Source organism: Labrus mixtus, chromosome 14 (assembly GCF_963584025.1).
Source record: "Labrus mixtus chromosome 14, fLabMix1.1, whole genome shotgun sequence".
Classification (NCBI taxonomy): domain Eukaryota; kingdom Metazoa; phylum Chordata; class Actinopteri; order Labriformes; family Labridae; genus Labrus; species Labrus mixtus.
This window is the reverse complement of record NC_083625.1, coordinates 26,751,996-26,776,817: the sequence shown is the minus strand read 5'-3', so window position 1 is coordinate 26,776,817 and position 24,822 is coordinate 26,751,996. Positions and strand designations below refer to the sequence as shown.

General features: G+C 39.8%; 1 protein-coding gene across 1 annotated transcript in view; it reads left to right on the top strand.

The window, feature by feature from the left end:
• The window catches only part of esama (endothelial cell adhesion molecule a), a 78,663-nt gene extending 54,325 nt beyond the window's left edge, over positions 1 to 24,338 (top strand). The window contains exons 2-7 of the mRNA XM_061056032.1: positions 15,132 to 15,283; positions 18,156 to 18,357; positions 18,448 to 18,603; positions 19,215 to 19,337; positions 19,555 to 19,690; positions 20,610 to 24,338. Coding sequence (XP_060912015.1) covers positions 15,132 to 15,283; positions 18,156 to 18,357; positions 18,448 to 18,603; positions 19,215 to 19,337; positions 19,555 to 19,690; positions 20,610 to 21,156 — 1,316 coding nt within the window. The 3' untranslated portion in view covers positions 21,157 to 24,338. The remainder of the gene's footprint in view (positions 1 to 15,131; positions 15,284 to 18,155; positions 18,358 to 18,447; positions 18,604 to 19,214; positions 19,338 to 19,554; positions 19,691 to 20,609) is intronic.
• The last annotated feature ends 484 nt before the right edge of the window (positions 24,339 to 24,822 follow it).

Sequence of the window (24,822 nt, the reverse complement as noted above, 5' to 3'; positions counted from 1 at the left end):
TGTCGAAACAAGATGAATGCCCCCTCTCCCTCTCTCACTGCAGAGTCCTTATCTTTGATTTCAAGCTTCCTCTTCCTCTCTCCTTCTATGTCTTTTTCAAGGTTGTGCGAGACTCTGCTCTTAATTATGGTGAAACTCTCTTCACACACCCAATAGTTACACAGATATGAACACACCTATGAAAGCACTTACAATAAAACGGAAGCAATAAATCCTAATAAGAGAGAGAGAGCTTGTCAGAATCTTGAGATCCTTTGGGAAATTAAAAACAAAAAAAATCCATCAAGATTTTTAAGAAAAGGAAATAATGAGGACCACAAACCTTTCTCCATAACAAGGCAGGTGGATTTGTTACGCACAAACGGAGAGAACCATGCAAACATCAACAGCTGCTCTCACTAGTTCTGAGAGAAAGGAGGCGGGCCCCGAACGCGGGGTGTGCATTGCACCATGGGAGGACCAAATGGCGTCATTATGGACTGTGTCCGCTCCTTCAGTGCTGGATAAACTGCTTTCATCTCTCCCCAAAAAACCACTCCATCTTCCGCTTTTTGTGTCTTTAAAGTATCACTCCACATCCCTGAGGGTTGCTCGAATTCCTCAGCTTCCTCAGCTTTTTGTGATGAAAGCGTTTTGTCAGAAAATCGGTTGAATTAAGATGAAAGTTGAATGTTTTTTTGATCACCGTAACTAATCAGTTTTTTTTACCTCTCAGAGCTCTGTGTGTTGGCTGGCAGCAGAGAAAATAAATTATGGATCAAGTGTGACTTTGTAAAAAAAAAAACACAGCTACTCAACAGTCAGATGACAAAATGCTATACATGATATCACATTTATTTACAGAAATAATCTGCACCTGAATGGAGTGATGCATGTGTGCTGTTGTGCGCAGTGATCATAGAAGTGTTTTCACTTCACCCGTCTCCTGCAGAATCCCATCTCTCCTGGTTTTACTTAAGCTGCTGTCAACCTCCCAACATGCCACCACATCTCTTTAATGACATCCACTGACACACACACACACACACACACACACACACACACACACACACACACACACACGGTTGGTCACTGGAGACCACACACCATCTTCCCTGACACAACAGAGTCATAACATAATGTTTCCCATCGTTTGATTAAAGTGGAGAAATGATACCTCGATTCCCAGATTGAAGGCTGCTGGTTTCCGTGTCAACACATAAAATATGTGTGTGTGTGTGTGTGTGTGTGTGTGTGTGTGTGTGTGTGTGTGTGTGTGTGTCTCGTAAACACACACATCCATGTAAGGTCATTCTCCTGCAGTAAGAGGAGGAGGGGGAGTGTGTTCATGTAACCCTGGGCTGAATTCACCCTGGTCCAGTCGCTGTCACCTGTCATCTGTTGGTATCAGGCTGATTGATCTCCACAGCTGTCGGTCAAATCAAATATCATATACTGGACCTTTGCACGTTTGTTAATGTGTGTATGTTTGAGAGATATCCTCTAAATTACAGTCATATCCACCCTCCCTGTGTACAGTGTTTTTACGCTGTCTTTGTCCTGCTGCTCAGATTTAGAATAAAAGTAATGTCGCCTCACGTTCCTGAACTTGATCAAAGTAACACTGATTAACCTACAGAGGGTTCACAGCTACAGGTCAAACCAAACAGGTCATTTATCACTGATTGGTCCAGATGGCGCCTTCTTTTTTTTTTTAAAGGACACACTGACTTTTGGTGTATTATGTAGAGCATGAATTCTTAATGGATATGTGGAACATCTTGAAAACATGTAGAAAGTGGTAGCCTATGCTGCTGTACTACTGTGACATTTTCCTTGATAGTATGTACATGTAGAATATCAGTAAAAACACAAGTTAAATTGCAAATGCTTTGGGTTTAACTTGTGATAGACAGCTTTCCCAGCATGGATTTCTTATCGACCAGAGCTGATGAAGAATAGAATATAAAAATGGGTTTTAGGAGGCAACATGAGATGATTCTAAAAAGATCAACTCAGACAGCCATTTTTAGCATCTCATAAAGAAGCACAATGTTTCATATGTTGAGGGCCTGTTTTAAGGTCTGCTCTTCCGTTCAAGATTTTTCAGATTTTTCAGAAGATAATGTGCTTGTTCAAGTATTTATTTTTTCCCAATGCTTAATGGAATTGAAATAAAAACATAGATTATGTGACATAGGCGCAAGATTTGCAGTTACCAAAGCTAATGTTTTGCCAAGGGGTAACCTCCAGTGTTGAATAACGAAGCCAATGCAAAGTGCAAAATAACTGCAGTTTTGCTGGCTGCACCGTCAAAATCAGATTATTTTAGCAGAGAGTGAAAGTGGGATTTAAAAGCAGACTGTTTAACCTCTTCTGTAGTATTGAATTCAGTTTAGTAGTTTCACTTTTTTATGACATTTTTCAGTATGAGACAAAATTCAGCTCTGAAACTTAGCTATGAGTCAAAGATTTAAAATAAAAGGAAGACAAAACAGATATTAAGGAGTTTTGATTGTACCTAACTTTTGACAAAGATGCAGTAAATGGTCAGTAAGGATGTCGCTTTAGTCCACCTTCATTCTGTGATGTAACAAAGGACTGCATGGGTGATGCAATTACATCTTGTAGAAGGGAGAAGAAAAAAGAGTTATTGTTTGTGTTTGGAGCAACAAGCAGGATTACATTCTTTTTAACATAAATGTAAACGACACACGAGCGAAGGTCATGAGTCGGTATTTAAATGTGGGCGTAGTTCAACTTACAAAGTATTTAAGTCAATTGGTATCTGAGTGGGGGTTACTTCCTGTCTGACCTGGATTCCTGAACTTCACTTTAACACGGCCAACCAAGACAAACAGGCTAATCCTGGGATAATGCTCCATCACCGCGCTATCAGGATGCCCAGCTTTTTCCTGCCTATCATCAAACACACAATGCAGAGGAAATGTGTGTGTGTGTGTGTGTGCCTTTGTGAGTGTGTAGATGTTGTGATTTTTTTTCTGCACATTGTGAACTTTTTGAACCTCTTTTTCTTTTTTTTCTCCAAACGTTGTCCACTCCCCGCTTAAGCTGACTTTTGCTAAGTTAGCGCCAAGCTAATGAGCATGACTTTTTTTTTTTTTTCCTAAGAAAGCTGGAGCGGAAATGAGGTGCCATTGTCTCTGTCCGCTGATAACACAGATCACGTCGGATGGACGAGGTCGGCTTCTTTATCAGCCGTGGGTTCAATAAGAGCCTCGAGCTCGTCCAATAGACAGAAAGTCAGTGATTTCTCCTCTGCAGAATTTCCCATGGTGTCTTCATCTGATCGAAACCAGCTCCAATTAACCAAAGCTAAAGGCTCAGCAGCTATCACAAACCTACATCACACTGACGTATGAAAACTGCTGCATGAGAATATGAGAACAGAGATATAAGAATAGAGTTCAAGTGATGCAGGAAGTTGTCCGGTTCACGAGGTTCAATATCTTTCTCAGCGCTAATGAACATGTTTGTCACAGAAAACCTTGTAATGAAAGGTTTACAATATTTAGCATGCAGCATACATACTGTCATGTTGTCGTTGTGGTTGATTTTGGTCACAATAAGGACATAAGGATGCATTTATAGTGCAATCAATGTATAACTGAAGTGACTGAGTGAGAGAAAGCTTAAAGTCACAACAATGGATTGAACTGATTTCCAACTTTTGATTTAGAGAGTATATATTATTCCTGTTTTGGATGATCTCATCACAGCAGTCCATATGTTTTATTAGAATAAAGTTTTTGGTGGATGGTTATATGTCACTATTAAAAGGTTTTGACTAGGATTCATATTCTGCACATTTTAAAACCAACAAACTGGCCGATGATGAAAATGTTTCAAGCCAAAAGAGAAAACTTTTTTCAAGCTAGGCCGAGACTGATAATGCGGTCTTAGAGTTTAACTTTGTTCCTCTCTAGTCTAGTCTAGTCATCAAAACAAAAGCGCATGTAGAATGGGACTTGTGGTCACACTTTGCCTCCAGTCTGTAACAGTCTGCATAGCAGCTCTGTCAGTCTGCACCATAGACTGTTTAAAAAAGAAGGATGACATGACAGCTGCCTACAAGTGAAGCCAAAACATTTGACAAGCTCTTGTCATTGTAGTTAGTTTGTCTGCACATTCATGACCAAGTTTTCATTTACTAGATAAGTTTAGTTTTATTTGATGCTAAAGGTTGTAAAATATCATTATTGACAGCTATTTTAACAAATCTTGCTCCTGTGTCACTGTGTGCTACATGTTAATAGAGTGATCACAATGCAAAACAAAAGTAATTTAATTTTCCAATAATCAGTATTTCTTTAGACTGTACCAACCTGAAGGATCTTCAAAGTTATGTTCGCATGTGTTTTAATTAATTAATGTGTTTTTGTAAGACGAACAGGCAGGACAATAATTCTGCCGCTCCACCTGCTGATTTCTATCGCAAAGACTCTGACTACCAATGACATCACCGGCGTAAAATGTCAGCGCCCGTACTGAGGTCCTTTGGCTTCACTTTTTGTTCAACGTGAGATTGAGACGCATTGCTCCCCTGACAAATATGTCTGCATACCGTATACAAACAATCTGGATAAACCCCCTTCTCTGTGACATTATGTTTTTTTTTATAACTAATACATTTGTCAAAGTCCAGAGCATAAAAACCTGAAAATCAAATCAGATATTAAGAAAAAGGTTTTGCATAAAAGCTGAGCTTGTAACATGGCTTAAACAATTTAGGGTTAAATTATTGTGGCCAAATGAATACTACACAAACAAAAACACAACATGCAAACACAGTAGGAACGTCAATAGTCTTATCTCTGTATACTACAGGATCATCAGCGTAGAGGATGAATTCAGGCCTCAACTTTGTAACTTGAGACTCGACTGTGCTGTCAAGGTAAACATTAAGAGATGTGCGTCACAGGTAGATAGAGAGTCTGCTTCATATACATGAATACAAACCCCTGCTTCAACACACACACACACACACACACACACACACACACACACACACACACACACACACACACACACACACACACACAGTCTTCTGCAGTCACAAACACACCCCCACACACACCGCTGACCCTCTTGGCCTCATCCTTTCTCTACTCCCCCAATTAAGCAGACGCTCCCCCCCTCCTCTCTTCCTCTCTGTCGGTGTATCAAGCTGATGAGCGGCTGGTGGTTTTACACTCGAGGACAGAGACGACACATTCTTCTCTTCAACAGTCCCACCGCTGTGACTCTCCTTTAATTACACTGGAAGGAACAGAAAACCGCACAGTTATCAGATGACGAGCTCCGCCTCCGTCTCTCACCCCGAGCCCCCTCTGTGAGAATGAAGCTGTGTGTGTGTTTGTGTGTTTGTGTGTGTGTGTGTGTGTGTGTGTGTGTGTGTGTGTGTGTGTGTGTGTGTGTGTGTGTGTGTGTGTGTGTTTAACTGCTCTTGAATTTCTACCTCTGTGAGGGACACATTTCCTCGTGAACAGTAAGACTCAAACATCAAGTGAGCACTTTTCAAGTCTTTCTTTACTGTTATTCCTCTATGCCTAACGTCTATGTAGACCCTCTATTAAACCCTATATGGTGCACCAGTGTGTATGGTGCAAGGTAAAGCTCAAAATCAAGACTATAGAGGCTGAAGCAGGATTCTTTTCTAAACCAGCTACTGAGAAAGCTCCTGAAATGCACATGACGAGGAAACAAATTATATATATGTACGGTTCCGTATATTCAAAACTGTAAAGTGATCGTGGGCAACATGTGAACTTTCAGTGGGGGGTCTTTGGATATGCAAAATGTTATTAAAACGGTTTGAGATGCTGTTCTGTACATGAAAGTATTAATAATTCTGAACATTCAAATTGATTAATAAAAGATGAATTTGCACAGCAGAAAGTCAAACTTCATATAGAAAGATTTTCTCCCTGCAGTCCAAACTAAAACTGACTTCCAGCGTCCCTGATGGTTTGTTAATTTGACCATAAGCTAAGCATAACAGTGTGTTTAATCCAATGAGTGTGAACTATTTCTGGAGGCACTACTTTGTGAAAACTGTTTTTCAATAGAACATATACGGAAATACGGAAGAAATGCTTGGGGTGATTGAGCAGTGATGTCATCATGTAGCTGGTCCAGCTTTGTGCAATCTGTCCTCACACTTAAAATCCAATCACTGTCTGCAGCACGTGGAGCAGAGCGTCACAGCCACGCAGACGGTGGTTTGCACTATTGTTGGACAGAGTTTAATAAAATAAAACATTCTTCAACAAAGTGAATCGTTGAGAAGCTTTTGGTACCTTCTTAGAGTCACGGGGATGACTCTCACGTGTCGTCATGAGACAATAAAGGATAGATTGTTGGGACCATAATTCAATATTTGCTGATAAAACAATCTTGAAAATATGATTTGATTAAAGTTCCTATACAGTGGGTTTGAGACATGCAGGTTTAAGATAATAAGAGCATTACAAAGATGGTTAACCCTAACATGATTTCATGCCATGGGAATTTTGAAAATAAAGCAATATAATGGAAATGTATTTATGGATTGATGTTTTTACTCTACGTCAATGATAATGATTAATTGCATCAATTCTTCGATCAAGATTGATGGATCATTACACTGTAAGGCAAAATGGTCTTCATTGGTAGAAAAGCCAAATGGAAGGTCTATTTTCATTTTGGCTCCAAAATTAATTTAATTGGCAACCAAAGCATTAGTCTGTTGTCTTCCTTCTAAATTGGTAGCCATTAGAGGTGGGGGAAAATCGAGATTCTTATCTTCTGGGATTTTAAATAGATTCATTACTTCATTTTTTTTTGGCTAATCAGTCACTCCCTGCTCAGTGCTAAGGCTAGTTCTTTAACTCAGTAGAATGCCAAATGCAGCAGCAAGAAATTCAGCCAGTCTCACAGACGACTGGAGTAGATCCTGAAGTATGTACGAATTCAAAAACAAACTTTTAATCATGAGTCGTTATGAATCGAATATAGATTCTGAATCGAATCGTGACCCAAATAATTGAAATCGAATCGTGACACACCCAAAGATGCCCAGCCCTAGTAGTAAGTCAAAGATTGCTACTATTTGGAAGAAAAGGTGGGTCATTATTGCACCTGAACCCCATTATAGATTATCCAAACCTTGTTCTTTGTCAGACCATGGTTGTGTTTTCAAAAGTCGTCCTTCAGTTTGCTCTTTAACTCCAGAACAATCTGACAGAAAGACATTTTTAGGCTTGAACTCCAGAAACTCTTTGCACTGACTGATATACAGCACAGGTTTTTTTAGCTGCAGACTGCGACATCATCTGTGTGTCCGTCTTCCCCTCCTGTCACTTTTCTCTTATCTATAATTCATCATTAAATGCTTTTGTTCTGTCTGTGTTTAACTGTGCCGCTAATGTCGCTCTTAACAAAAAAAAAGACTGTGAATCACAGCGGAACTAACCCACTCTGCAACACCAGCCTGAGAATCTCATCTCTTCTGTCTCACTGAACAACTGCTAAACTCCTTGAAACAAGGACAATAAACCAAGTCGCTCCACTAAGTGGTTTCAATGAGAAATGTCATATGTCCCAAAAAAATCTTTATTTTTAGTCGAGTGCAAAATGAGCACCATGCATTCAATCAACAACCTTTTTGATATTTGCCCTAAATGATGACTTTCCTCTTCTACTGTTCATTGAATAATTCCCTTGAGCAGTCTTTGTTGGTCAGTTTGTACTTAATGTGTGCTGTTAAATATTCATACACTGTATGCATACATATTAAAGGGTTAAAAGAAAAGAGGTGAAAGTGAAATCATCTCTTTCTGTAGCTGTTGAAGTGTGATGTGTGGTGTTACACTAAATAATTCAGTGCTGAGATTTCTGTTAATGTGAATCCTTAACTACAGAATAAAAACATAAAAGGAGTAGTGTACATTTATATTCTGCGAGTGGCTGCAAAGGGGAAAGTGTTGCATTTAAAATCCTGGACTTGATGAGGCTCGTTGGTCTCTCGCTTTGCAAGAGGTCCCGGTTCATATCCCAGAGGAGCGCCAGAGTGGCCATGTAATAAGTCTCAAGAGTACATTCAGCATTTGTGAATTTCTCCACTGTAGGATGAATAAAGGTTAAACTAGTGGTTAAAACACATAACCACATAACATGTATCTAAGATTGAATATATAACTATCTGGATACTGTTTGTAGCAGAGGTTGCGCTAGACTTTCTTGTTGTCTGTCATTTTGACGGACAGGGTCGTAATATTTCCTTCATAATCTATAATGATCTGTCATTTTCATTTCTTCTTTTATGATAATGAGACATTGCCATTTATTTATTAACTATTTATTTTAGCATTGGATTATAGAAAGAAGTCCATCACACGTTACGTTTAATTTGAGGGCGCACTACCACTAGCAAAGATGTTCCGTGCTTAAGCACGATTGTCCCCCCTCCCCATTCCGCAGCCGGCCAGAGCCCACACCGCTCCAGGACTAACCGGGCCTGAGCACGGTCATTTCTTGTACATAACCTTGCAATACAGCACATGTACGGCTTTACGTAATTATGAGGCATGCTTGGTTTGAAAGACAAGCGGACTCTGGAAAAAATAAATAAAGGGACATGCTGTCGTGTCCACGTCCGCACATCTGATATAATGCTTGACCTCCGTATTAAAATATGAATTTGAAAAATGTATTGTCACATTGTAAACTGCGGACCACAGGAAGAATAGCTTCTCGTTGTCTACTTAGGGTGAACATTTATAAAATGTATATTCAGTCGACTAATATGCACATCCCTAGTTTCCACTTCCAACTTCTCAAACACAGCAGAGCTTATGTTCAAAGTGATTCACTTAACATGTGCAATGTGTGGATGTATCATAACAGCTGTCCTAAAAACCTTTGTAACTTCATTTTGAAAAGTGCTCTATATATAAAGGTTAGATGTGTAGTTGTGATTGTGCCGCCCTAATTTATAGACAACATAGACACTATATTATAGACTATAATCTATATTGCCTCAGGATAATGTCAGCTTTGTGGTGTATTGGCAAATACTTCTTTATGTAGACATTCACTTTACTACTTTCAACAAATACTCAACGTATTTGGTTGAACTCCACACAGGAACTCACACATACTTTAACCTACTTTTGATGACAGAAGAGCCACCGATCAGAAGTCAGATCTGGTGAAGTTGGGATAAGCCGTTCCCATGAGTATAGCCCTGGAGGTTTATCTCACACAGAGAGAGGACAGTGTCATGTCTCCACCCGGCCTCCAGAGAGAGGACGAGGATGGGGACATCTTTGAACACTGAGCTACTTCTCCCCGCTGATCATCAGATGATATCATCGTTCCCCTCCTCTCCCCCTTTCATCACTCTGTTCCTCATCCTGTCAGCCTCTCGGCTCTTTACGCTCAATCTTTAATGGGACTGGATAAGAGGTAGATTTCTCTACAGCTCCTTCTTGAAATATAGAAAATAGTTGAAATTATTAAATCGTAGAGCATTTTCTCCTCCCCACACTCGCTTTAGCAGTTTACTCAAAGTAGCTGATAACACTCTCTGAGGAAGTGACCCTCCCACCCCGCCCGTCTTTTTCAGCTTGAAACACGCTAGTTAAGGTCACGCCCATCAAAGGTCGCTTGTATTCTGATTCATCTGCAGCGAGCTCTGCACAAGTAAACAGGCTCAATCTGAAGTGTTTCCTGTAATTAGGAGATTTGCAAATACACAAACACAAACACACACACACACACAACAAACTGTTCATCAAGGGGAAAAACTGTCTCTGTTGTGCCTCCATGGTGCTCAGAGAACCGCCAACCAACTCGTGTGTACTAAACACACACTTGGCTCTGAGGTTCAACACTCAACCAGCGAGTCACGTGTCGGCATCATCTCGTTTTTTTTCCACACTGATTTATTAGCTCATGTCCTATCAGTGCATGTGCACTCCTGGTGCTTCTGAAAATGGCCCTTTACTTAACATTTTTTAGGCGTGTAAATGACTTGTAGGTTCAAATTTTTTCTGGAGCTACCTGACAAAAAAACAATTTTATCCCGCAGATCATCACAGGTGCTCGTCTACTGCTGCTCCAATTATTTCAGGGTTTTCTTCACAAATGTTTTTGGCACTTTTTTATTATTATTGTATTGTGTGTTTTTTTTGGGCTGGTAATTTAAAACTCTAAGGTAACACATTTACCAGAAAACCTTCACTGATTGAATCAGCAATAGACCGAACACCACTTTGTCCTGTGAGGTAAAATTGCTCTTTTTGTCAACAGAGTTTGGTGGCTTTGATGAAATCCATTGAACAGCTTTGTCTCTTATATATAAGGGAGGCACCTCAATTGCTCGGGCACTCTTTCATGTGCACTCCCCTCGCTCTGACATTTCTCTATTTGTGCATGTCCGTAGGATCCTGTTTGAGCCTGTGCGTGTACTTTGGCCTATATGTGTCCAGCATGTCTCAACAACCAAATGAAAACAATTGAACATCCCCTCCCCCTTCTTATATGTCACATATGTGCACATGCAAGACACAGGCACATTTCTACCTTTTGCATGCAAAAGACAATCAAGTATTTTCTATTCTCTGTCCTACTCTAATATGTTTTGAACATATTTAGCCATTTGCAGGCATAAATGGAGACCGTGTAAAAGAAATAGCTGTATATATTCAGACGATCGCTTCTCTTTTTCTGATGCAGAATTTATGCTAATGTTGATATAGTGTAACATCTTAAACAAATAAAATCCTATTAACGTGCCATGGTTCACACATGTTAGGAAACCCCTGCTTGATGCCTGCTATCATGCTTCCAGATATCCTCATCTAAACACCATAAAGTCCTTCACATGTGCACACTCGTCTACAGAATGAATAAAACCTGAATAAGAAGTTGTCCGTGTCGCCATGAAACACCTTGTTAAATCAGACTTAGTGAAATACCCCCATTATCTGCAGTGAGAGCCATCCAGACCTCATTACTCTCTCTTTTCTCTTCACACTGCACGCTCTCTCTCTCCATCTGCCCCTCCATCAGTCACCACGGAGTATTTAAAGACAGTCTCCATGAAGCCTGCAGAGCTGATCTCAGACCTGCCACAGAGGGAAGATTAAGCATCAACCGCCAAATTAAGAGTAAAGAGCCCCCGTGCCCTTGTTCATTTTTTCTATTCATTCCTCCATTTTCCATCTTTCCATTCATCCATTCATCTTTTCCCCCCCGGTGGTGTGCATCCTCGTCTGAGTCAGGGGAGGATTTCTGTCAGGAAATCTTAAAGCAGCACTTGGCAACATTCTTATGAGGGGGAAAAATGTGCCAGAGTGATCAGCCACACTAATGAGGGGATGAAGATTTGGCCCATTTTTCCAAATAAAATGTGTCTGTCTGGAGTCGTGTATGCACGTTAGAGAACAAAAAAAAACACCTGGAGATGAAATACAGGATTTGATTTAACAAAATAGTGAGTAAGCGAAATACTAATGCAGAACTCATCAGAAACAAGACACTCTCCTTATTCCTTCAGACCACACTAAGAAACTTAAAGGAATAGTTTAGCATTTTGGAAAGTATTTCTTCCCAAGTGGAAAAACTGATGCAAAGCTATCCGTCCTCTGTACTAAGATACAGCCAGGATGACTTTCCTCTGATTGTTTCGAGTCACCCATTGGTTTCTGAAAAGACGTTATAAGGGCTAACAATGGTCTTTGTGTTCTCAGCTTGTTTCCCCTGCTCTGAAGAGGCCGAAATACAGTTTATATCAAAGACTGTATAAGACATGGACATGCTGCCTGGTTTAAAAAGTGGGACTTTTGTGAAGTCATGTGTAGTACCTGAATTATTTTTCCTATGGCCAGCAGGGGGGCAGTCTGATATATGTAGAAGTCTTTGTGAAAAGGACCCTTCTTCCCACTTGATTTAACATTTTACTAACAAGATAATGGTTTCAGTTACTCCTCTAAGGTCTGCGTCAACAAAGCATTGTGTTCCAATCAGAGTTAAATAGATATTAAAGCAGGTTAGGCATATTGTCTGTCAATCTCTTCTCCACTTAAAACCACCAAACAAACCAGATAGACACTAAACCTTTAACATGAATCTGAAAAATGATCGTCTACATCTATAGTGTATGCTTACAATTTAAAAGAAATCTCTGAAAATAAAGCACTTCACTGTAACAGGAAGTGGACATAAAAACTCAAATAATCAAAATCTTTTAATCTTTTTTTTAAAGCGACTGTGAGGAGTCTTTAAGGTGAATATTCAACAGATGGAAGTTAACACTGATAGCTCCATATCAGCGATAAAATTGAACCAGACAATCAGGAATATTACATGTTTTTTAATGATAAATCACAACTTGTACAGGACAAGATTAATAAAAACACTGAGATGTACTATTTTGTCCAGAGGGGGCGCCAAAAAAGACGAACAAAAGTTTCTCACAATTGCCCCACACACACACACACACACACACACACACACCAGTTTCTATCTTTCTACCACTTATTTCCCACCTGCTCACCATTTTCACTATCACCACTTTATATTCTGTCTCACAGGAGAGAACAGATTTTGAAAAAAAAGCAAAACTCTCTCAAACACGTTTTCTTTGTGACTTTGAAGCAGCACTTGCACACTTTGTAAGATGGTGGCCCTAAAGTGACAGAAAGCCTGAGGCTAACTATTTGAATTCTGAGGACTTCAATACCCAAAAAGTCATGTACCGTGACATCAGACGAGCGAGTTTGGTTCTTTGTAGTGAGGAGCTGTAGCAGAGGAAGTGAGGAGGTTTCTCCGATTATTCCGGACAAGAAAACACTGCACGCTCTCAGACTGGGCTTTACATTGGATTGCATCACTTCCTGTGCATGGAGGGATGTTCTTGTTAGTGACAAGTGTGACACCAAACAGGGGTACTAATTAGTAGATGAGTCTTGTTTTCCCTGCTGCACAACAGTCATTAAACACAGAGTGCATGGTCAATGTGTGTGGCTCTGATCTCTATGCTTTGATGAAGATTTGTGACATTTCCGTCTCTTTGCGTTTTTACATAAAGCTTGTGTCAATCACACAAACAAACAAACACACACACACACACACACACACACACACACACACACACACACACACACACACACACACACACACACACACACACACACACAGATGTGTAATCAATTTTTCAGAATGTGCCCGACACCTGCCACATCTCTACATCGTCTGCTTTCTGATGAACACAAAAGCGGCAGGTGACACTGATTTAAATTGACCTGGGTGCACTTTTCCTTAATGGTGGATTTGTTAAAAAAGAATAAGAAGGTGAATGGAGGTTTGGAAGATTAAAGATGGGGCAGCACAAGAGAAGACGAGGGAGGAGGCTATGTGAGGTGACACTGATGGAGAGGGAAACCTGCTTTTAGGATGTCACAATCCTTTTCTTTTGGACATCTGGTCGAGTCGAAGGCAGAGAATCACATGTTCTTTTCCTCTGTTATTGACACTGTTTTCATATTTTAAACTAAAAGACGTCAACATAAATGGAACATGTTTTTTTTAAATTCCCAGCACTGAGTAAGAATGATAAAAAATGCCAGTTGTTTCCAGATTTTTTACCTTTTTTTGTTTTCTAAAGTGTTTTATTATTATTTTCTTTATTAATCATAAAAGCTCTTTAGATTAAAAAAGAGACATCATTGTCTTCAGGCTCGGCAAAATTGATATAAATTAGGTCCACCTTATCTAAAGGTTTGACTATGATGTATTAATCTTGTCTATCTGAGAGGTGAATCCTCTGAGAAAGAGAAGAGCAGGTCGAGAAGTATGTGAAAAGAGCAGAGTGGATCAAATACAAACAGAAACAACCATCTTTATTTGGTGTCTCTTTTTCCTCCTGTATTTGTTTTCTGTTTTCCTTTCTCAGTCTTAGTCATCTTAAAGGGAAGGCGTACACTTTTGTTGACTCACAACCAGAGTGAAATAATTTCCCACCAAATGAGAAAGTCAAACCTTTATTTACAGTAAACATGACGGAGGCAGAGTCAGCCTGTGAGCGTTCACACAGTGTCAGACTGACATGTTCTCTCAGCTGAACTTTTACTGACCTGTGATATGTTAGATACTGTTCAAAAGGGAAATCAACTAAAACATTTCTTTTATTAACAGAAAAAAAAAACATGTAGTAGGGACATTTAATCTTTGTGACTGTGAAAAGCAGATGTGTTTTATTCTCTGCTGCCCCCCTCTGGCCATAGTTGCGCACTACATTCAATTCTGTATTATGTATCAACAAAATGTTTAAGTTTGTATCCAGATTTATAACAACCTCTTCTTAGATGTCTGTTTGGATAAACAAGTCTATTTTTTTTGTTTATATAGTCTTAATTAATTTATAGTCCAACCTGGAATCCAGATGTTGATGTATTAAGTAGAAGTTTTACAGTTTTTTTCCACTTATTACCTTACAATGTACAAGTGAGAAACACTAAAACATCATAAGGATGATACCTCTGTAACTTCTCGTCCTACATCATGTCGTATGCTTGCAGGCTTTGTGTGCTGTTATGTTTGCAGGTCATAAGTACCCAGCCTGCACAGAGTTATATGCATATACGTAGCATAAATGGGTAAACGTACATACTTGTGTAATTAGAGTCTAGCAGCTTCCAAATATTTAATTTAGCTTTGTATTCTAGAGAAATCAAGAACGCTTCAGTTGTTTTCTGGAGATCTCTACTTATGTATCTCGTTATCTTGGGATTACAATGCTGGTTTTCTCGTAGTTCGGAGGTTAATTTGATTTTTCATCTCGATGTATCTATCTTGTAATCTCGTGATAACAATGCTGGAGATCTTGTAAAAAACAGCTGATATGTACTCATTATGAAACATGGAGTCAAATCAAATGGATCAATGTCTGCTTAAGGCTTCCGTAGCCTGCAGTGTACCCTGATGACCTTTGACTCATCAAGTGTGATGGAAATCTGACACTCAGACTCGGGTTTACAAAACTCTGTCATTAGATTCAGAATCAGTCGACTTTTCATCAAGTTGTGCAGAATGCTGATACATTGTCTTTCTCTTCTTCTTCTTCTTCTTCTTCTTCCTTTGTGTAGGCGTATGGGCTCAGATCACGATGCCTGAGACCAGTATGGATGTGATCAAAGGTCAGATGGTGGTGCTGAGGGCGTCCTACAGTCCTGTGTCGAGCGGAGACCTGAGCACCAACACCATCCTCTGGAACTTTGTCACCGACAACACACAGCTGGTAAGAAAAACCTGGGAGACTGCATAACCAATAGAAAAAAAATGAAGTGATTGACATCTTGTTCCATTTTACAAACAGTATCTACAGTGGAGCCATGAACTTTCTGTACTGATCCTACTGTGGGTATGATATCTGGGATTACAGCTTCAAAGGGTGTTTGTCTGATTTTATACTGTTAATCTCTACCTTTGTAAACCCTGAGAAAATAATCCAAGACAAAAAAGGCTTAAAGCTTTTCATACAAGCACTGTCTTATTTCTGCATTGCTCTGATACACACTTAGCATAGAATGATGTAATGTATGGAGTCAAGGAGGTGCCATGTAACAGGATTCCTTTTTTTTATATACACCTATTTCCATTTTTGTTTTCTCATTCCTTCACAGTGTGTTTTGATGCAACATAGGAAAAAAAAAACATTTATCCTGATTAGATGATTTGTGGTAAAATGTGAAATGAAGCTGAGGGGTTTGTGAGTAAAAAGCCCAGCTCTGTAAATCTCTCTGTTTTTTTTTGTTTTTTTTACACTTTATCTAGAAACGTGGTCATGACTCAGTTTACGTATCTGTTCAGCTCAGATTATTGAGCTGTACAGATGGACTACCTAAAAGAGGATCACAATCAAACAGAAAACAGGAAAAGAGAACGCAGAGAGCTGGGAAAGACACCGTTGATTAAAAGTCGAGTTTTTTTTTTTTTGCCATCCGGTGCGTCACTGTGCTGTACTGTCATTTGTAGCCAAAAAAGATGAATAAAGAAGAACAAACTGCCACTGCCTCAAACACACACCAAGATCCAACACTCTCTGCAGAGCTGTGTGTGTGTGTGTGTGTGTGTGTGTGTGTGTGTGTGTGTGTGTGCGTTCCTGTAACACACACACACACACATCCACTTGGTATTCAGTCCAGAAGCTAATTTGACGTAATCTTTCCTGACAAACTAACTACTTTTTTTAAGGGAAAGAAAAACTGTCTGAGTGTTTTTTCCAACTTAAATTACTTTCTGAAGTCTATTCTACAGGATGTGTTCAATCATTGAAGAGTCAGACTTCTCCTCAGTCACTTCCTGTTCGTTCTCAGTCCAAACTGACAAATCAGACAGCTGTTCAGTGGCCCTATGCCTCATTACATGACTCTTCAGAAAACTTTCTAGTGTCATTTATGGACAATGTATTGTAGTTTTTCTTCTGTTTTTGAAGTCATGTGAGGCAGTTAAATAGCCCCAAAAAAGCTTTAAATTGTACAAATATGTTAGGTTAATTACTTACAAAGGTTACAGCTTTTGTAACATTAAGTAAATAAGGTTCATTAGTTTTTTAACTAAGGACCATTACATGGATACAGATGTGAGACTGGACTTTGGTATGGGAAGTGTTCTGATTTGTATTTTTGTAGTACATTGATAGTCTGAGTTTATAGGACCTATCATGTACGTATCTGCAGGATTTGGAGTATGCAGGAAAAAAATGTTCAGAGCAAACACTCTTATGACATCTGGGCTCCGGTCCCTGGTAATCTGATGCCATTTACGTATCATTTTAAACAGATACCTGTGTGCAAGTGCAGCTAAAAATCTTTTCTAGATCAAAAAGTTCAACTTGATCCACAATTCAGTTTGACACTGTTTCGTGAAATCCATTCAGAGTTTTGATTTCCTGACTTCCTGGAATGCATCAGAAATTATCGATCAGACCTTCATTCAACAAAAATCTTAAAAGTAGTTTTCTTCTACTTTTGTGGACAGACCTGACATAGCATGTTAACAATGAGACCTCCTAGCTCACCAAAGCTTAATCATGAAGTCCCACAAGGTTCTGTCCTTGGAACGATTATTTTTTTTTCCCTCAACCCAAACATGAAACTAGATTGGCAACAAGAAGAGCCAACCCATCACTGAGGTCAAAAGTGGCCGATGGTCGATGGTTCGATCCCCAGCTGGGCAACATGTCCAATGTGTCCTTTGGCAAAACACTTAACCCCAAATTGCTTCGGTGGCAGTATATGAATGGGATAAGTTACTTCTGATGGATGATACTACATAGCTACATAGCTACATACTACATAGCGACCACTACCATCAGGGTGTGAATGGGACTTTGCACTTTGAGTAGTCGGAAGACTAGAAAAGTGCGATATGAGCTCAAGTCCATTTACCATTTACCATTGACTGCCCATCATACACAGAACACAGGGACAATATAACACTCCTGCCTTCATTTTTGCCTCCAACTGGCATTATTTCTCCTCATCCAATTCCACTGACTTGTTTTGCTCGATCACGCCATGAACCCTCTACTAACTGTAATATGTATTTCTGTTTATCTGAGGATGTTGTGTGTATGCTGTATTTTTCTGGTGTTGGGTTTAACACAGTAGAGTTTAGTCAAGTTTTCCCTGTTCCTTTTATTTTCTTCATTGAGTCACTTATTGACTGCGTTCTATTTTAACTATTCAAATATTCAAATAGAGAATGTAAAATCAAACCCATTGTAATGTTTTTTTTCTCCCTGAAGAGTTTTTGCCTTTAGTAAGTCCATCATTAAACTGGTAACAAGGATTTTTTAACCCGAGGTTAAAGAAAAAGAGCCACAAAGAGGATTACTTTCTCTCAGTAGATTTGATCAGTATAGTAGAAGTTATGTTGCATGTAGTGGACTCTGTCATGCATTCTCCAAATGTTTGACAGATTCAAAATAATTATTATTTTATGTGCAATAGATGTAAGGATGGAAAATCTATCTGACTCTCTGATCTGAAATATCTGCAGCACGCAATCATATCGTCATGGATGTCAGTAAACTGGTTCCTTATTTTGCTCTCTGGCATCATTCACTTCCTATATGTTTCTGAGGTTCACTCTCTTAACTCTTCCAGATCATCTCCTACACCAAAGACTCCATCAGCGTGGGCAGCGCACAGTTTAGAGGCCGTGTTGGTTTTACAGCCAACATGCCATCACGTGATGTGTCGCTGTACATCAACAACACACAGGAGTCCGACTCAGGACGCTACCTCTGCCAGGTCATCGTCCCTGATAATCCTTTCCCCCCTGTCGAACTCACTCTGGATGTGAAGGGTGAGAAAGACTTGTTTCTAGGACTAATACAGAAATGTACTGCACTGTTAGTCTGTATATCAGAATGTAACAAACGTCTTTTTCTCTCAGTGCCTCCTGCTGTTCCCAAGTGCTCTATGTCAGGGAAGGCGGTGCTGAAGGGAAACGTGACTCTGACCTGTAACTCGAGCTCTGGAAAGCCAATTCCTTTGTACAAATGGAGGAAAACCAGTCCCACCTCAGAGGTCTTCTTCTCTCCCATGCTCAGTGAGTGGAGCCTGCGCACTAACCAATCACTATTATTAACTTAGAGGTCAGATTTATGTCCTATCTCTTGCTGCTGGAGAACCCTGGGCCGCCCCCTTTGAGGACTATACAGTAAACAAGGCGTGCTATATGGCTTAAAGGTTGTTGGTAAACATATATGGAAATATGGATATATCTGTGATAGTCATGTATGAGATTTAAAGGCTGTATTTTGATCTAGTATCTTCAATGTAGAAATATGTTGAAAGGTGTATATTCCAGCTGCAGTTGTTTCGTTCTACCTTGAGAATAAACTGATTAATTTGAATTGAAGTGTTTTGAAATTAATAAGTATTTTCTGTCATTAACAAAAAATAGACACTGTGTTTTTTTCCCTGCCTAAAGTCCTCAATCATAACAATAAGGGATGAATTAGCATCTGAATTTTCCACTTATATACGTATATGTTCATCTGTGTCTAAATACCAAGAAGCAACATCCAGGGCTGAAAAAATGAAGCCAATGCGTAGTTGCAAAAAAAAGCTGCAAATTCCCTTAATTAATTAATACTCATTGAGTGGAGTGTATACATGATGCATGACCTTATTCCTCTGTATTTGATGCTGTTTCAGATGAGAAGATGGGCACACTGAGGTTGAGCAACCTGAGCAGCAACATGTCAGGGAAATACGTGTGCACGGCCAGCAACTCAGCCGGGTCAGAGAGCTGCTTCATTAACCTGGACATCACTTCCTGTACGTAGCACACAGCAGCACAATAACACTTTGTATGCTTACAATTAGTGAATGAGGTTGTTTGTTGTGAAGATTGTTTGCAGGTTTTAAGAAATGACAAACTCATTGAAGACATTTGTGTAACAGAAAAATGATTGAGGGGAATATATGTACATTATTTGGCTAATTTGTGCTTTGATGAACGTAATGACATTTTGTCCCATGTTGCTTCCTGTAGCCAACAATGTTGGGATGATTGTTGGGGCTGTAGTGGGCTCAATAGCTGGCATCATCTTCCTCCTCCTCCTCGGCTGGTTCTTCTTCCTGATGAAGAGGCGCAGAGACAACGAAGACGACATGGCCAACGAGATCAAGTGAGTTCATATCAGTTACCATATGGTCCAATGGACTATCACAGAATGTATTCCTGCAGTGTGTGTACCACTCAAATAAATTAGGGATAACAAAATGATGTCATTGTTTCTTATATGGGCAAATGGGTGTTGCCAAATTTGCAGATATTCTCTCAACTTCAAGTGATGTTGAAGTTGATTGAAGCCAAAAATATTTAGAGCCCCCCCTGCGGACTGATTGCAGTATAGTTCATAAACCCCGCCTTCTCCATGTTAACAGATGGGACATGGGTCAATCTATGAAGTGAAAATACACTTCAAATAAATTCAGATTCTGTCGTGGTAGTTTTTGATAGTTTGTATAATGCTGATTTATGTCCAAGTGTTCATTTTTCGGAGTAGTTTTGTTTGAATTAGTTCTTTGAAATGAAAAAAGACCAAATGTAGCATCATGATTGACAGCTCTGTTGACAAATGGGCTCCTGTAGAGTAGCGTAGAGGAGGAAATGTGGAAGAAAAAGCGAGAAAACAAAGTAATGATAAGTTTAAAAACTTTATTGAGTGTCTTCTTCAACAAACACAACAATCTGTTCTGCTGTGGACTTTACCAGCCTGAGGGATCTGACGTTTTTTCTATAAATTAAACGTGACCTTCAGTTAGGGGAAAAGGGTCCAACCAGTCATCCTCTCTACGCTTGTCTTGGTTCCATTGCGGGGGTACATTGGCTTCACTTTTGTATAATGGAAGGAGATGGAGACACATTGTTCGTCTTAATATAAAGTCAAAGGTAACAGCTGCAGGATATATATCAATGATAAAATATATTGTGATTAATAGCACAACTACAAAAGAGTGTTTTAGTACCCCTTAGGTCCTGAATTTATTATCGGTCTTCTGCTGGATCAAGTGGACACTCTAAAGTCTTTGTTTGTCCTGCAGGGAGGACGCTCAGGCCCCGAAGCGTGTGTCCTGGGCAAAGAGCGGCATGGGCTCCGACATCATCTCAAAGAACGGCACCTTGTCCTCCATCGCCTCCAGCCCCCACCACAAAGAGCCCCCCCACCACCACCACCACCACCACAACAACCACCACCACCTGCAGCAGTACCCGCAGCGCCCCCCCTCCGACACCGCCTCCATCATCACCGCCACGGGCAGCACGGCCGGCTACAGACCGTCCCGCCACCACGGAGCCTCCACCCCCACCCACTACAGCTACAACAACAACACCACCCTGCCCCGCGATCAGCCCGTCCCCTCCGAGGCCACCACCAACGGGAGCTCCCTGCCCAGACCGGAACGCTACGCACAGCTGCCTCAGGCTCAGGCGCTGCCACTGACCTACAGCCAGCCTCAGCTGCAGCTACAGACCACGCCTATACCCCCGCCGCTGCCCACCTCCACCGTCACCGCCTCCAACATCGCCCGCATGGGAGGGGTGCCCATCATGGTGCCTGCACAGAACCAAGCCGGATCTCTTGTCTAACGCAAAATACAGACAAGTACTGTCCCTTTAAGACATCGCATATGGTCTTCTGATTTTTTTTGTAAAGGGAACGCTTCAACTTCTATTTAGCAAAATTACATTAAAAAAAAAAAAAAATCACTTTATTGACGCTTTCATGGCAAGACCACAGACACAGACTGTTTCCTTACTTCAAGTATACTCAAGCCTTTTATATTCTGTATGCACTGTATACATTACAAACGGTGTATGGATATAGTTTTCATACATTTGCCCTCTTTTTCTACTTTATCAAAGCATTTCTAATGTTTTTTTTTATTACGTATCTTTTAAACGCTGTATTCTATATTTCTTCCTGCCATACTAATTCAAAATGGATGATCATTTGGAGGCTTTCAAACATCTGTAAGCCCCACAGATGAATAGACAGATTGATGTTCTCCATCCATCATATTTACTTTAAAAAGAACTACCTTAAAGAGTTCAATGTAAAGCACATTGTTTCAGTACTGTTCAGAGCAGAACATGTAGCTCAGAAGGAAACGAGTGAGGCCTGGTTTTTTAGTGAATTGAAAACCTATTGCTGAGTGTTTTTCTGCAGCAGACTTGTGGAGAGAAAGATAAGACTACAATATACATATGATCAAGTATCCTAATCCTTTTCTTGGCTTTACTTCTGTCAGTGGTTCAGTTTTATAAAATGCTCTTAGACTCACAGATTAGCGAAAGCTTCTTATGATATTGAGCACTATTCAGAGCTGCAGTTTGGTGACTTTGCTAAGTCCGCACTTGAGTTGTTATAATTTTTAAGTTGCCTGCAGAATAGAAATTGTAAATAGGATATTTATTTTTGGGTTAATTTTGCTCCGCACAGAAGCCTGTATGGGACATATTAATACGTTTTTATGTTTTAACTGCAACACTGGATACTGAACCAAAGATATACAGGAAGTCACGCTTTATTATTTTAGTAGTAAACATGATATGTTCCACTTTTGATTGACATTGACCAGAAATATTAACAGGACCCTGAAAAACTTCCACAACTCTCAAGTTGCTGTGTTTTTAATATGCCTTGGTATTGATCTTCTACCATTTTCTATTATGATTACAGGGGGAGATACACAGTTTCCCCTGAGTATTTCATGGACTGTATTTAAAAAGTGGATGTAGCCACAGAGATCTAGAGTTGTTCTCCATCTCCATCTTGGTTTCCATGGAGACAGAAGTGACCGAGAGGGTTGAGCTGTAGAGAGGAGAGGAGCTGGGACATGCTGACTTTTAGGTACAGCTGGATGGGGTTTCATGGTCAAGTTGTAATTTACAATAAGTGTTCTAGTAACTAGAGTGCTCATTTTTGCCTGCCAAAATCAGCCTTTACAGAAAAATGAACTTTAAAAAAATGATCATTCAGTGTTTCCCCGACGCAGAGTGTCTTTTATTTCAAATACTGAATAAAACATTTTCCAGGGTTGGAACGATAGAAACTTGGTAACATCAAGGAGGTCACGCTCCGAAGCAAACCCTAGAAATATTGTTGCATATTTTGTTTAACCCCTGTCAGAGTTTTTAGCTGGATATGAAACAGACTCAACTTAATATTGTTGCCTCTTTAAAACCTACAAAAGCAAACAAGACAAAAAGAGAGAGCATTACTTTACTGTAGGTGTTCTTAATGTCTGTGCATCACAGGAGGAGATCAACAACACTCTGCAGAAACAGCTTGTTTTACATTTCCCATGGAAAAGATTCTCAATAAATGAGACTCTTGACCTTTGAAAGAAATCAGGATCAGATTTCTGTTTGAAATATATATCAACACTTCTTACAAATGTACAGGACAAAATCATAAGACTTTGACCCATGTCTCATCTGTTAACATGGAGGAGGCGGAGCTTATCACCCGTACTGCAGCCAGTCAACATAGTGGGCTTCAAATATTCTGCCTTCACTTTTGGGGAGCTGTCATGTTGTTCATATATTTTTGTATGGTTTATTTGTGGGCTTGTAAGCCTTTATTTAGAGATAAGACAGTGGATAGAGTCAGAGAGAGAGAGAGAGAGTGGGGAATGACATGCAGGAAAGTAGCCACAGGTCAGATTTGAACCCAGACTGCCCGCTTGGAGGACTACAGAATTCCGTAAATGGGGCGCGTGCATTACCACTATTGGTGCTCCATGTCATTCATCTTTTAATACAGTCTGTGTTGGACATCTAGAGGCCACACCCCTTTTTGTTATATACAGTCTATGAATGCAAATTTAAAACAACGTACAGGAAATGGTAAAACATCGATGTCGGCTCAATACGACTTAACAGATTCATTTTGTACTTCTCTAACTTCTGGCTCTAAAAGTAAATATCTTGGCTTAGTTAAACAAAATGATTCATGTATTACACCGCCATGACGTTGAGATTAGCACCAAAGTTATATACTGCTCTATACATAAAGAAATGTAAAGGAAAAAGGGAAATCAATTTTTGATTGTGTATTTCTTCTTTCTGTTCACACACGTCTGCTATGTAAAATTTGGATTTGGAAAATAGAATTTAAAAATGTATTTATTGGAAGTGATCATGCTATCTATCCTGCTGTAATGTCGTTACACTGGAGCATTATGTCTAATGTTTTGCATTTTTTAAATTATGCACAGAAAGTCAGAATAACAACAAAGAAATCTGAGAAATGTGTTGATATTGACGGGAAACATAAGAGCATTGTATGCAGATTATTCCTCAAAGAAAACACAAACCTGACAGACAACATGCGAGACGGGGGTAGTTTTATGTAGTTTTATCTTGAAGCCGTGTCGTTGTGTTGAGATGTTTTGAATACAACAGAGCAGGATGAGTGAAGTTAAAGTGATGACGAGCTCAAGTCTTTACAACCACAGCTCACAGAGCATCTGTTTGAAAACGTGTACATTATGAACATTCAAATGTATTCAAGACAAGCCTTTATTTTTCTACAGTCATGTTTAAGAGCACAGGATATTATACGTAGCCGATGTTTCTTACTCGCTGTCCGTGAGTTATAAACTATGATGGATTGTAAAACCACTTTGGACAAACTGGTGGCCGAACTCCTGCGCGTGTTACAGTATAGGACGTAGCTGTGGACATTAATGTGCAGTTTATCCTCCATATTTGTGTTCATGGAAAATGCTTTGTATGAATATTTTCAAATAAAAGAGATATTGTAAGTTGTGTTTGTGTTATTTTTACACATTAGGTTTAAAACATGACCATTTTTTCTCTCTGTTCTTGTCAAAAAGCGTTTTTCCGGCGTAAGAAATGCCTCCTGAGTGCCCTGCTATTTTTTAAAATAAAGCTTTCATATAATTCTGCAGGATAGTTTTCACCATAAATGAAGTCATACACTGATTTCCCACTGACCTGTGTCATTCTCCACAGTTTCCTGACAACACATCTTCCTTATTGGAGCTCTTAAGATTTCTAGTCTTTCTGCTCTGTCGTTGCCAGTTCTGCCCTGCCTGCACCAAAACTGCACTCTTGCTTTCAGCATCACCATCACCTCAGCATCCACCTGCAGGCTGCAACTGGGGGTTCAGGATATGATCTCATCACTCCCTCTAATTCCTCCATGTAAACAAATGAGTGAGGAATGATGAAGTGTGGGCCTAGATTCAAAACAGAAACTATGTTTTGCTGCTGTTATAAACCAAT